Source organism: Rousettus aegyptiacus, unplaced genomic scaffold (assembly GCF_014176215.1).
Source record: "Rousettus aegyptiacus isolate mRouAeg1 unplaced genomic scaffold, mRouAeg1.p scaffold_m13_p_4, whole genome shotgun sequence".
Taxonomy (NCBI): domain Eukaryota; kingdom Metazoa; phylum Chordata; class Mammalia; order Chiroptera; family Pteropodidae; genus Rousettus; species Rousettus aegyptiacus.
The window spans coordinates 151,860,808-151,876,116 of NW_023416307.1; the positions used below are offsets into that span (position 1 = coordinate 151,860,808).

At 39.8% G+C, this 15,309-nt stretch overlaps 1 protein-coding gene across 1 annotated transcript in view; it reads left to right on the plus strand.

The window, feature by feature from the left end:
* Window positions 1–321: 321 nt before the first annotated feature.
* Window positions 322–15,309, plus strand: part of ABHD5 (abhydrolase domain containing 5, lysophosphatidic acid acyltransferase) — a 31,446-nt gene continuing 16,458 nt past the window's right edge. The window contains exons 1-2 of the mRNA XM_016141265.2: window positions 322–467; window positions 12,716–12,801. Coding sequence (XP_015996751.1) covers window positions 436–467; window positions 12,716–12,801 — 118 coding nt within the window. The 5' untranslated portion in view covers window positions 322–435. The remainder of the gene's footprint in view (window positions 468–12,715; window positions 12,802–15,309) is intronic.

A 15,309-nucleotide genomic window follows, 5' to 3' on the forward strand; every position in this document is an offset into this window, starting at 1 on the left:
CACTCAACTCCAGTGCTAAAGGGGTCTCCATGTGGCCTCTCTCAACTGGATACGATCTGGGCTCTTGCAGGGCAAGGCTGCGCCTGGGTCCCAGGGTACTAGCAGGTGCCTACCTGGTGCCCAGCACCCGATAGTCCATACCAGCGCATGATGCTTTAACAGAGTCATTACTGAAATCCGCTACTGCATACACCGCCAGGTCAGTCTGCTTGTGCTGCCCAGAACCCACAGGAGCGCGTCCGGCGGGACTGCGCATGCGTAGCTGGCGGTCGCGGGGGCGGGGTTGATGGCCGGGCACGCGCAAGCGCGCCGCCGCGCCGCGGGGTCGTGCGAGTGGGCGGGCGACGCATGCGCGGGCGGGGGCGGCCACTGCGGCCCAGGCGGCCTGTGAGCCGGCTAGAAAGCAGAGGCCGGCGCTAACGCAGCACGGCGGTCATGGCGGCGGAGGAGGACGACGCTGGCGAGAGGTGAGTGCGGCTGGGCCCGCGTTGGGCTCGGGCGCGCGCCTTGCACGCAGGCCGGGGCCGGGCGGACAGCGCCGGAGACTGCAAAACTCCCGGCCGCTCCCTCGCCCGCCCGCGCGGCGCCCCGCGGAGCAGCCCCGGCCCGCCCTATGCCGGCGCGACGCCTGTCTGCGCCCGGGCTCGGGAGGTGCCTGAGTGCGACCTGGGCCCCGCGGAGGGGTCGCCGCCTTGTTGTGTAAGCGTCTCCGCGGGGTGTCGGCGACGGTGGCCCGGTACCCAGACCCCGGCTTGTCGTCCGGGAAGGGTTTCCCCCGGGGCAGCGGCCACCCGGGACCCCAGCGCTGCCCTAGCGCGGCGGGCGGGCGGTGACCGGCTGGCCCTGCACCTGACTCGGGTCATGGGAAACGGCCAAGTCACTTTGTCCACTTCCGAGCGTGGCTTCCGCTGTCAGGTACGCGCTGAGCTCTGTCCAGCCTGGGACCAGACCGAAAGTGCCGCCGGGGCCGAGCCTCTCCGAAGCCTGGAGGAAGGGGCGGCGCTTCCTTGCGGCACTAATAGATGCAGAGCCCAAATTCACCCCCTGAAGCCGCAGGACATAAGGGGGCGTCCAGGGAAAGAGCAGCCCATCACGAAGTAAAGGGCATTGGGGCAGTGGGTATATATGTCTTTGGGTTTCAGAAAACGTTTAATTTACAGATACTTTAGAGAAAGAAAGGAAGCTGACAAGATATAGCTAGCAACTTCATAATTAATAATCTTTCAAATGGAGATCTCCCTTTGCTTCCAGGTGCCCTGGCTACTGGAGAACTGTGTGTGTGTGTGTGTGTGTGGACAAATGACTAATGTGAATCATTTTTATATACAGGTATACTAAGTTTAAATTATCTTCTACCCGCAACTTCATGCACTTCTCAATAAACAAAAAGTTAATAAGTGAAGAAGTTAAACTGCTATGAACATTATTGGCTTCTTTCTCAAGACTAGTCATTTATATGGGAAAGTAAATAAACTTCTCTCCCCCCTTATGTATGTTTGATATTTTGATAACAGTTCTTCAAATGTCTAGAGAAATTGGCCTGTGAAACATAATCTAAAAGATAGAAGATAATATGGAGTACAATGAAGACGGGAATATTTGGGGATATGTGGGGGAGGGGAATTGTGAAATATTAGAAACTGGATTCATACCTTGAGTTTTGTTTATGTGATGGATAAGTCCATTGTTTTGGTTCGTTTTGAACTTCCTTGTTGAGTGGTGAGTTGCTGAATGTCACGTGGACATAAGTAGGAACCTAACTGACAGCTTGTTCCCATCTAGTTTGTCAAAACATTTTTGGCAATTTTTGAGACTGCTTTTAGGTGGACTCTTCGGTCTCCCTGTTGTTGTGAGGCTTGGGAGTTCAGGGTACAACTATGAAAGGAATTTGTAGCTTTGGGTGATAGCCGAAGGTCAATGGGGACAAACTATAAAAAATTCTTAGCAGTTGACTAGCTGTAGTACAAGACAGAGGTGGGCCTCCTTGGTACTTGGTCTTGGCAATACAGTTGAGCAATGCCCCGTGTCCAAACTAGTATGGCGTTCTGAACTGTACCAAGCAAGACCTGCTCCTGGTGGATGTTTCCTAAACTGCTTATATTAATCCTAAGGTCGACCCTGTGTGCTAGGTTTTGCTGTTCCCATTTTTCAGTTGGACCTGCAACTGGAAGGCTACTAGCACCTCACTAGTGAGTAGCAGGGTGCCTCTCAGGTGTCTGAATTTAGTCTAAGGCACTTTCCCAATATCTCTGCTGGCTCTCACTGGGATTGGAACTCATTTGGGATGTTTCTTTAGCTTACTCTATTGACACTTTCTTATTTAATCGTTGCGTTGACACAGGGCTCTTTTAAAAAAAAATGTTTTGGGCTAATCAACAATAGAACTATCGCAACAGCCAAGTGGATCGTGGGAAAACAGAATCAAGTTCCCTGTCTCTAAGATATTTCAGGTTTAGCAATGGAAACGATTATAAAACTCAGGCAAACTTTTTGGAGCATAGGATTGTCTTTTCCTTTGTGACGCTTAGTGAAGACAGGCATGCCTAGGAGCCATTGGCTTTCAACATCTGACCCTTTTCAGTTGCAATACAGTTGAGAAAGCTAAATGTAACAAGAATAGGGTAGACTTCTGTGAATTGCTGCTGGGTTGTCCCAGAGAATGAGTATCAGTTGAGTTTAGAGGAACGCTGTCACAGAATTGCTCGGTTGCAGAGTAGACCATAAAATAGGTGGTTTGCAGTGATGTGCTGCAGTTAGCTTGTGCCGGCAACCATTGTTAAATTTTCAGGAATTTTGCCACCCGTTGGCAGCTTGAAATCAGCCATGGTGGTAGTATTTACACCACGGAAATCATCAAATGCTGTAAAGAGGGATTTTTCCCCTCCCTTCCTCTCCAGTGCATTTATCAGCCCCCTACTGGATTGACATTAGAATTTGACTATATAGTTCTTGGAGATGGGAGAGGGTATTTCCCTGTCTTTTAGTAGACTGCTAGAATCAGTCTCTCCTATCCTGTCTGTTGCCATCTCCCCTTCCCAAACCTTTGCCACATGACTTTGTAAAAATTTCAGAACTCCTCAATGCCAAATCCCAATGGGATTTTATTTTTCTCTGTACTTATCTTTCTTGGGTCCTTTTCAATGCTTGACACTCTAAAGATAGCTATTCCGTTTTGAAACTCTTATCAGACATTCTAGTGCTCAAAACATTTTGCTGCTTGTCTTACCTGAGACCAATAGTCACTCTTATTAGGTTCTCTTGTTATTCCCCCATTCTCTAAATGTAGTCATTCCATCTTCATCCTTGTCTTGTTTACAGACACTCCTTGACCTGTCTTGTCTGTGAGGAGAACATTCTCATCCTCACTGTGGAGCCCTCTTCAGTAGTCTAGTGATTTTTCTAACTTTGTGCCAAATGTTTGCACATGATTCCTCAAATGTAAAATGTCCAGGCCAGGATCTTACTTGCACCCTCCTTCCCCTGAACTAAACATTATGAAAGCTCAGTTCTTCCCCTTGTCTTCCCTATTTTGATTAGGACACTTTTATCAGGGTCCTTTTGGTCACCCAGGTTCAGAACTGTGGCGTGATCTCTCAACTCTCTTCTCCCCTCTTCATTGCCCCAAATACCAAATCTGTTGCCAAGTCTGATAGATTATAAGAACAATGTCACCTTTCTATTCCCATTGTCACCTGAGAGCCACCTGGTTCAGTTTTACCTTATTCCCTTTTCTGGATTATTACAGACTTTAGTAACTGATTTGGTTCCTCTGCTCTTGACATAGCTTATTTCATTACTTGCTTTTATATTCCCAAGAGACACCATCTTTTCTGTAGCACAGCTACCCACAGTGGCTTTAGTATATGTCCTCACCTGACTTCAAAGCTCTTTGCAGGCAGCGTGGCTGCCATCTATCTTTGGAGTCATATTTCCTGTCTGTGCACTGGACTGCCAAGCTGTGTCTTTCATCCTTTATTGAACATTTTCCTTGTGCACTTCCCATTTCCCCATGGCTTGGTTCACATTGTTTTCTTGGACCTTTAAAGCAGATGGTGATCTCCTTTCTTCAAGGTCGTTGATATTTTTCCAAATCTTCTTTATGGCATTTATACCATTTTTTGTAGTATAGTTATTTGTATATTTCTTTTGTCAGCTCATTGAGGAAAAAGACTTTGTTTTGCACAAATGTCTGTTAGATTTATAAATAGTAAGCTTCAGTAAACTTTTATTGAATTAAATAAATTATGTAAATTTATGCTGGCACAAACATTAAGATAAAAAACCTAGTAGTCAACTGTATATTTTCCAGCTGTGCGACTTAAATTTTTTCATCCTAAGATATTCAAAAGGCATCAAAAGATATATTCATAAGAATTCAGAGTTTGAATTTGACTAGGCCAATAATTAGGATCATGAACTTAAATTATATTGGGGAGCTTGGGAATATGATTCTCTTTCTTGACCTTGGATGGGCCAACCCATGCTTCACTGTTTTGTCTGTTCTCCAAGATGCCAATCAGACTTAACAAATAGATTTCAGTCCTATGACAAAGAACTTAAAGGATTATAAAGTCCCAAGGATGGTCCATTTAATAAAAACAACACAGGATAATACATTTCAGAATTATAGATATCTCTGAATGAGGCCTTAAAAATTTGACTTATTTATGACAGCAGTTCAGAAGCATTATATTGTTAGGTTTTTAGTCTAACCTCATGGTTCTGTAATTCCCCACTACTGACTGTGAATCATAAAAAATTACGTGGAAAGATAATTTTATTAAAAAATGTTATTCAGTTTGAGACCTGGGATTTTTAGTTTAGTTTTTTTTTTTTTTTAATCTAGTGGATGAAACATTTTAGAATAACACAAAATGTCACTTGGATTTGTTAGCAATTTAAATTATGACATAAATCTAAAATTACACATGAAGTATGTTTGATGCTGTGTCTGACTCTAGAATGCTTTGTGTATTGTATGAGAGAAGGAAGGTAGGAAACAATTGGGGAAAAAATATTTCTAGCACATGGCTATGTCTAAAACATTGATTCTCTAAATCTGGGTCTTTAAAAGTTAAAGTTTAGAAATTAAAAAAAAAGTTATAAGAATGTTAAAGAATGTATTAAAATATATTAGAGGGCCTGTGTTGTCATTGATCTAATAATAGCTGGTGATAATTTGAATCACCTAAGAATCATTTAAAATAAAATGGCACATTAATCACTTTAAATTAGGATCATATGAGACATACTCTTTTTTTTCTCTCTCTCTTTTCCAAGAATAGGGTTTAGGAAGTCAGTTCCCAGGAAAGAAGGATTTTATTTGCCCAAGTTGTATAATGTCTAGTTAGGAAGTTTTCAATCATTCATTGGTTGAGGAATTACTTCAGAGTAATATACCTCTAAGTAGTTTGAATATTTATAATAAAAATAAAAACCTCATAGTTCTCTAAATGAGATAGAATACTGTGCGTAGGGTAGCTTATAGAGAGCAGTAATAAATACAGTTTCTCTCTCAGCAGTACGAGTGTAGATATGGAGGCTATTCTAAACAAAATTGTAATATAATGAAATCCTCTTTACTTATAACCTAATTAAAAATGTTAAGTGGCCAAGAGTGTGTGGAAATTGGCCAGATTTCTTATATTTTCTTCAGAATACTTTGAAACCTCTTTCACTATTTCACAATATTTATGGATTGTGCAATTCAGGTTTAGTAATACTATAGATAGTCAAGTGTCTTAGAGAACAAAACAGATTACCAGAAAACTTAAATGTTGATGGCATAGGACATAAGTACAATGTCAACTATATATATATATACATATATATATACATATATATATATATACATTTTTTTTTTTTTAATAAAGGTCAGGTAGAAAGTTTAGGGTAAAAAATTCAGTGTTTTGTCTCTCAAACTCAGCATACTTAAAATCAGATTCTTAATAAACTCTATTAATATGTCAAGCACATCTTTTTTGGCTTTCCTTAGAATTGCCTCATCCAGTGTAGCCTTTTAAAGCTTTTCTTGTTCAGAAGCTGGCTCACTAGACAGATCCTTCCTCTGTACTTATTACGGCGATTATAAAGCAAGATTCCTTTTATTTGGTTTTGATCGGAGACTTTAAGACTTGGGTCCTCAGCTATGCTGGTAAGATCAGTGCTCAACTAATGCGGCTGTGTAGAAAAGCTTTTGGTGCACGTTAGTAAGCCTTTCTGTTGTCAAAAATAGGTATAGTCCCTCTGGGGAATGGCTTTTTCTTTTTTCTTTTTTTTTTTTCCTATTGAATTATAATGGACATACAGAATATTAGTTTCAGGTATACATCATAGTGATTGGATATTTGTATACATTGCAGAATGATCACACTAAGTATTTACCATCCGTCACCATACCTAGTCACAAAAAATTTTTTTCCTTGTGATGAACACTTTTAAGATTTACTTTTTTAAGCAACTTTAAAATTTGCAATACATTATAGAAAATAATTTTTATATATTAAACTTAAATATGTTCATACCATTTGATTACTAATACACAAGGACAAAATTTATATGAAGATATGATTATCAGAGCCGAATTTATGACAGTGAAACAATGGAAGCAGTCTTATTTTCAACAAGGGACTGTCTGAAACCACCATAAGATATATACAAGTGATGGAAAACCATGCAGTCATTAAAAGTTGTGTTTTATGAATAATTTTGTAATGCAGTGACATGTAGTAAAAATAAATTACTGTGAAGAATTTTGTATAAACAACATATTTTAACTAGGATGGTAAAATATATTCCTAGATACAAAATTCTAACAGTTATGTCTAGATGGACATTTGAGATGTTTTTCATTACAATAATTTTTTGCATGTCATCAAAAAAAATTTTGCGATGCAGTGTTATTGACCGTAGTCACCATGTCGTACATTACATTCTCATGACTTATTCATTTTATAACTGGAAGCTTGTACCTCGTGATCCCCTTTATGTGTTTTCCACAACTCCCCGCCCCTTTGGCAACCCCCAGTCAGTCTGTTCTCTGTATCTGAGATTGGTTGTTTTGTTTTGTTTTGTTTTGTTTTTCAGATTCCACATATAAACGAAATCATACAATATTAGTCTTTCCCTGCCTCACTCATTTTACTTGATGTAATAACCTCAGGGTTCATCCATGTTCTCATGATTGGCAAGATTTCATTCATTTTTGGCTGAGTAGTATTATCTAAATAGTATTCCATTGTATATATCTTCCACATCTTCTTCATCTGTTTATCTATCAATGGACACTTAGATTGTTTTCATATCTTGGCTATTGTAAATAATGCTGCAATAAACATCTTTTCACTACCTGTCCACCATCTGTATATCTTCTTTGGAAAAATATCTATTCAGATCATCTGCCAATCTCGTAATTAGATTGTTTGTTATTGAGTTGTATGAGTTGTTTATATATTTTAGCTATTAACCCTTTATCAGGTATATAATTTGCAAATGTCTTCTCCCACACTAAATGATTTTTCTTTCTATTGCGATTAACACTGGGGTCACTTCTGAAATTAGGACCTCAGCAGTGGACGATGATGTTTATTGATTATCTGCTTAAATAAATTAGGGAAGTTAAGTTTTGCTTTTTTATTTTCCAAAGCTATGAGAAGGCATCTCTGTAACTTGTTTACTGCTTTATAGACGAGCACATGGATTTAATTTTTAGTTTGGATTTTGTGACCTCAGAAAAATGACTGGATATCTGACAAGCGGCTGTCTGTGTCCTTAGTTCCTGTCTCTTGCCTGTAGTTCCTATTTCATGTCCTTAGTTCTAGTTTTACACAACCTGAGCCTAGACATGCAGAACAGCACTGAATGACATAGATTATGTGGGAAGGGTAGAGGGTCTCCGAAGATGAGGTCATTTTACCCCAAAGACAGGAGATGAGGTTGGATGGGTATTTTAGAGGGTTGAAGCAACAGAGATGGTTGAAGCTAAGATGTGGGAACTCGTGAGCAAAGGGTGATCATCTAAAGGATGGAAAAGATAGCTACCTGCTTTTTCCTCTTTAGAAATGTTTCTTTGAGCTTATTATGTGCATAGTGCTCAATCCCGTAGGTTATCTCTACAAAAGAAGTACTAGAAAACATGTGATCATCTGGTAAAGGCAAAAGTGGACAGAAACATCAGGACTTAGGAATAGAGAGGTGTCTTTTCTGTTCCTAAGAGTGAAAATAAAATATTTTACTATGTTTCGTTACATATAGATTTTTCTGTTTCAATATACTTTAGAAAAATTTTACTTTAAGAAAATTGATACTTTGATGAAAAGATTGTCATGAAAACCTGAGGGACGTTAGTGACTCTTGTGGTTGAAGAACCTTAATTTTTAATATAATGCACTAGACTTGCAAACGCAAAAAAAAAAAAAAAAAAAAATCGTTTCGCCTCTTCTCCGAGAATTAAACCCATCACTAGGAGGCAAAATGCAAGTTAGTTTTGTGATGAGAGGTAGACATAATTCCTGTATTATAGGCTGGCATATAACATTTTAAACTCTGGTACCTTGTGTGTTGTAGGTATTCAGAGAATGTAATTGTTTTTAAAGAAAAAGGACAGTAAAAATTGTGAGTTTTTTTCCCCCCAACATGTCTATGATGTCAGTTGGAGCAGTAGTAGAGTATAGTTCATTTCACTTTAATTTTCTTTCTTTCTTTTTTTTTTTTTTTTGTATTGACCTCTGATCCTCTCTGGCAGAGAACTGTGGTATGATTTGAGGCATATTTAAGAAAATTGATGAGGTTGAGTTGTAACTAACTTCTTGGTACCAGCTCATATTTTTGTGACCAAACATAGAATGATGACTATTCCTGGTCAGGGACCAAAGAGCTTCAGCTCAATAATGGTTTACTTTAAAATTTTTGAGCTCTAAAGATCATGAGATTCTTTTCATTGCTTGTTAACAACTTTTTCCCAACAATTGACAAATTATTGAATGAATTGAAAAATTCACTGGCGAAGCCTTTATTTGATTTTCCTTGATAATTTCTAAATGGTTTTATATATTTACAAGTAGGCTAATATTAATAATGTTTTATATTATGTTTATAAAACTTTGGTAATTTATATGTAATATTTGTAGGGGATGCCTAGCGGTCTTATCCTGTGAATGCAAAGTTTTGGAATTGGCAGCAGAGAACACTAGCAGAGAGCCTCCTTATAGTGCAGGCTGTTATGTATCTTCTTTTCTGTGCAAGTCTAAGGAATGTGACCTTATCCTGTAGGTAATGACAGCTCCTCATATATTTTAAGGAAGATAGTCACCTGAGAAAAAAAGGACTTTCAACTGAAATCTTTACTTGTGTCACTTACTAGCTGCATACTCATGGACCTGGTGCTTAAGATTTCTGGACCTCAGTTTTTATGTCTATGAAGTAGGGATAACTTGGACTGAGGATACCCTGGATCGTGAGTGACTTAAGCATTCAACAAACATTTCTGAGTGCCTGTTATACATAATGCCCAGAGAAATTCTACAGGGGAGGGAGATGTAATAGGATGAGCCTACAAAGCTTAGAAAAAAGTCAGTGCTGGATTAACTCATCCAAAACGTAACACATTTTTATACTCACAACGATTCTGTCGTGTGTTCTCTGTCTTTTTCAGTAGCACCTAACAGAGAAGCCTAGGCATCCTCTATTATACCTTCTTAACCAGTTATCAAATCCAGCCTGTCGTACTTCTTGTTGGTATAAAATTTTATTATGAAATCCTTAAATTTTAAGCGTTCATGTATTGAAATTTGACATATACATACATCTGTGTCATCCACTCACCACTTAAGACAGAGAACTTCATGATCACCCCAGAAGATCCTCTTATTAGTCAAGGGAGCCACTTGTCCTTCACTGCAACGGGTGCATTTCAGATGAAGCAATAACGTTTTTTACTCCTGTCATCACTGTCATTAACATGTTAGGTATTGGCATAGAAACTGAGAATGCATTGGTGGGCACAAAGTCCTTTCCCTCAGGATCTTAACAGTTGAGTAAGGATGCTTATGAATAAATGAGAACTTCATAATATAACACAACTTGAGAAGAGTATAAAGCTTGAGTATAAGATACCATTTTGCCACCATGATCTAATCCTTTTTGGGAAATGAAATCTAATCTGAGATTGGTAAGAGATGTAATGAATCATGAAGGGAAGGGGAGATACATACTTAAAGGATATTCACAGCCAAGAAGCAAGAGAACAGGGAATATTTATGGTTAGAGAACAGAGAGAGAATTAAGAAGTGACAAAAATGATACTAGAGTATCAAGTAAAAGGCTGGAGAAAGGCTGTTTCCCATTGTAGGTCAACTGGAAGTAGCCTTATCTTTGAGACAAGGAGTGATGCAAAATGACAGTTGTCATTTCCTATTTTTGAACTCCTTCTGAACCTTAGTTAAAGCTCTCACTTTAGGAATTACTTCCTAATTAACGCCACATCATTTTAGTACATTATTACCATCAGTATAATGTCAACTACCATTTATTGAATATTTCTACATATTTTATCTTGGAACACACTCCATGCTTTATATTTGTGGTAGTGGTCCCAGAGATAATGATTTCCAAAGATATGTCCACATTCTTATCCTTGGAACCTGTGAATGTTAACTTTCTATGGCAAAGAATTTAGAGACTTTTAACTTAACTGATTGAGATAAAAATTGTAAGGCGATCCTGGGTTACCTGGGTGGGCCCTGAATGCAACACTAGTATTCTTACAAGTGAAAGACGGAGATTACAGACAGGCCGAGGAGGGGAGGGCGCACGGAAGAGAGAAGGCCATGTGGTAATGGACACGGACAACTGGAGTGACCGTGCCACAGGGTAAGGAGTGCCAGCAGCCACCAGAGACCAGAGGAGGCAAGGAATGGATTATCCCCTAGAGCCTCTGTTGGGAGCGTGACCCTGGCTGACACCTCAAGTTCAGTTTAGTGACACTGATTTCAGACTTCTGGGCTCCAGAACTGTAGTAGAATAAATTTCCTTTGTTTTACACCACCAGGTTTGTGGTAATTTGTTACCGCAGCTGTTGAGCTTGTTATCTCAGTACACACATTATGCACTTCCTATGACATGGACTCATGCCCTTTCCCTCGCTGGAGATGCTTGAACCACCACTTCACCTTTGAAATAATCCTATTTGTCTATGAAGATCAAGCTCAAAAGCAACTCCCTGACCCCCTCAACAAGAAGTAATCACTCGTACTTCTGTTCGGTGGCTTATATGCCTTCAGTGATTAGAATAGTTCCTCACAGATAGTACGCGCTCAGTAAATACTTGTGGTGTGGAGTAATTCTGTCTTATATTGTAGTTGTTGAGTCACCTGTTTCCTCTATTTGATTTTTTCTTTTATTTTTTAACTGAGATATAATTGACTGTAACATTGTATAAGTTTAAGGTGTGCAGCATATTGATTTGCTACATTTATATATTGCGATGTGATTACCACCCATAGCTTTAGCTAACACCTCTTTCCTGTCACATAATTATAGTTTCTTTTTTTATGAAAGAGAACATTTAAGATCTAACCTCATGGCGATTTGAAGTATAAAATACAGAATTATTGACTGTAATCTGTGCTGTGCATTAGCTCTCCAGAGCTTATTTATTGTCTAGTTTTAAGTTTGTGTACTTTAACCTACTTTATTTTAAATATTCCTTTGGCCTCATCTTATCTTCATTTCTATTACCAAATCCTTGGTTCAGGCCCATACCTCTCTCCTAGAATCTGCAGTAGTTGGTCTCCCTCCTCTAATTCATTCATCAGAAAGTTCTCACTTTAAATCACACCGGTCAGGTACTGAACCCTTGCTGTCATGTGGCTGCTGAAGCGCTCCCTTATCTCAGACTCTTACAATAAGCCTGTGGTCCACTGATGCCTGGCCAGGAGTTCAAGGCTCGTGCTCTTTCTGATGAGCTATTAGCAAAGCTAATATAATAGCTGTTAGCAAAGCGAGTCAGTTTCAGCCTCCCCACACCTTTCCTCACCTGCAATCTCAGGCTTATTTCCTTTTTCTCTTTGTTCAGCTGTCTTCTGCCAAATGCCTGGGTCATTCTTTTCATCCGCCGTTTGCCAGAACTCAAAGATTTTCCATTAACAGTTAACCAGTTCACCCTAGGCAGATTGTACATGGGCCAGTCCCCTGCATTTGTATTAGGAGTGTGTTCTAACCATAACGATGAGATTTGAAGCCTTTTTATAAAAATAATCTCACATTTTAGTAAGATTTCTCTCAACCCTCATAGCAGGTACATTTTATACCTGCTATGAACCCTCCATTGTAATGAATACTCATGGACTTTACCTTGTTTGCACTTCCACCTTGATGAGAGGCTGTCTCTCGGTTGGGGTGTATGTGGGGGGTGCCTTTGTTGCCTTTTCTTGTTCTGCCCATTTTTAATCTCTGCGTGATTATTTGGAATCTGCCTATTCACTAAGCTAAGATGGAGTTTGATATATTCACTTGCAAGTTCACGGGCTGAAGTCGAGTATCTTAATCCCAGTACTTTACCACAATGCTTTGTGCCCATTGGGTGAATTTTGTCTCATAGAGCTTCACCGGAACGCAGGCGGTATGTTTCCTGTGATGCTTTCCTTCTCTTCATGTAGCAGTTGGGAGTTGGGAAGAACATTATCTCACCTATTTGTATTTTGTTTTGATGCTCTAGGTCAGGATGGCTAACTGGTTGGCTTCCCACATGGTGCCCCTCGTCTACATCACACCTTAAAGAAGCTGAAGAGAAAATTTTAAAATGTAAGGTTTCTGTCTTGTAAGTTAACTGAGCTATTTGCTAAAATAGGTCCAATATTTGCATTGTCCTGAAACCGAAGATAAGATTCTGTGTTGTGTTACTTGTTGACAAAAGAACTTCTTTTTCTTTTCCATGTCCTCAAGTGTATAAATGTGGAAAGGTTTTCAAACATCTGGTCGTGGGTCCCTGTTATACTCTTAAATTAGTAGGACCCTCAGGAGCTTTGTTTATAGGTTATAGTTATCAAAATTTACCATATTAGAAATTTAAACCAAATAATTTAAAATACGTTCATTTATGTTTAAGTAATAGTAATAAACCTATTACAGGTTAAAATAAATAACATGTTTTCTAAGACTAACTAGTTTCCAAACAAATGTAGTGAGGAGAGTAGCACTGTTTACGTGTTTGCACATCTCTTTAATGTCTGGTTTAGCACAAGGCAGCTGCATTCTCATATTTCCTTCTGTATTTAGTTGTTGGTAATCACATATTTTGTGATCTCTGGAAAACTCCACTGTATACCCATCAAAGAATGAGAGTGAGACGGCAAATAAAGTCTTAGAATTATTATGAAAACAGTTTTGACCTTGTAGATCTCTTAAGAAAGGTTTCAGGGATTCCCCAGGGGTCCCCAGACTGTACTCTGAGAACAGGCTGGAGGGGTTCCAGAGCAGGCAGCCTTGTAGAGTGAAACAAATTCAGGACCAGAACAAGGTAACCTGGTCTAGGCCCAGATCTGCAATCAGGTTGTTATAGGATCTTGGGCAAGACACTTTTCTCAGCTTCCTATATTTATCTATAAAACGAATGATCCTTAGAATTCTTTCTGGTTCTAGTATTCTGGGATTCTTTAATTCTCCATTTATAGTGGTACAGAAACCTTTTTTTGTTTGTTCGTTATGGGCACTATAATTTACCCAAACTCGTATTGTTAGGGTTCCCAGGATTCTGTGGGTATGCTTTTAATAGAGTTTATTGTGCAGTTTTGTTCTGCTGATGAAAATTAGAGGAGTGGGTTAAGCAGTGCGATTCACGCATGATTATTACGTATGTATGTAATAATCATACGTGAATCGCACTGCTTAACATGTTTGTCCATGATTGTTTTTCACCCTCTCTACCACAAATGAATTTTCTTGTTTGTGCATTTGAATGATTTAGGGGTAAGTGACCTTACCTGGATATATCAATAGGAAGGGATAATTACTCAACTTACATGGAATTTTTTAGCATGGAAATAAATTTCTACTCACTCTGTATACTTGAGTAATTTTGTTCTCTACAAAGCTAAGAAAGTTGTCACTGTGGTTTACTGAAATAAAATTCTTATAAACAGCTGAACTTGAATGTGTGGGACATGGTCTGTGGCTTGCCCCTGTGCCTCTAGGCCACCTAGATCCGCATCGCCCTGTGGAGTTCAGTGCTCACTTCGTGTTCATGGCACGTATTATCCCCATGGCGGAGTGGGTGGCGCTTCAAGGTGGCCGATACCTCGCTTCTGGTCAAGGCGCCAAAAGGGCCAACTCAGGGACATGAGCGTGATGAGAACCTTCTGAGGAAGATGCTCCTCATCCTCCTGCAGATGGATATGTTGGAGGTCACCCCTCCTCCTTCCTTGCCTGGAGTCTGGGGGCCTGACACCCAGTAGTGGGGGGATCCCCAGCAGGGTGCTGACTGATGAGGAAAGCAGGACTTAATCATGCCATGCAGCACCTTTGTTTATGTCCTGTTTGCTAGTTCTGTCTCTGTCACATGTATCCCCAACCCTTGACCCAGGAACACACCAAACAGTGTTCTTGAGTTTAGTATTATATTTTTTTCTCACCAAGGGTTCAGAAACACACACACAGAATTCTTGACAGGAGATGAGAAAGGGTGCTAGATCCTCAATTCATGCATTTAACAAACATATGAGTCCCTACTGCTAGGTTCTAAGGATGCAAATAGGAGTGAGAATTGGCCCCTGGTCCAGTATCAGATTTGAAAGCAAGCGGAGTGAGCTCTCAGGTGGAGGCCACAGATGGGCTCTGTGGGAACGTGCAGACATCGGTAATCCGAATGCTGATGTGGTTCGGTTTGGCATCAATGCAGGTTGGTCTCTTCAAAACTAGTGGCATTTCCCCCGACTCGGGGGCCACAGGCTCAGCTAATACCCTAATGAATGCTGTGTTTTCTCTGTTCCCACTCTGCGTGCAAAACCTGAGATTATGTCTTTCATTAAAGGGCAGAAACTCCTGGTTCTTCAGTGTTCGTCCACTGTAGACGAATACACACAAATAAGTAAGGAGTACCTCTAAAGTATAGCTGTTCAGTTGATAATTTAATGCAAATGAATTTCAAATTAGTTTCATCTTAGGCTATTTCGGGGGAGATTTAAAGTATTTAGTTCCACAGCATCGAAGGCCAATTAAGAGTTTTTAAAAAATTGTGATTATTTGCATTTTCTAGAGATTGTTAGACTTGAACTCACTACTTGGTGCCTCTTGCTGAGTTCCTGCCATACCCTG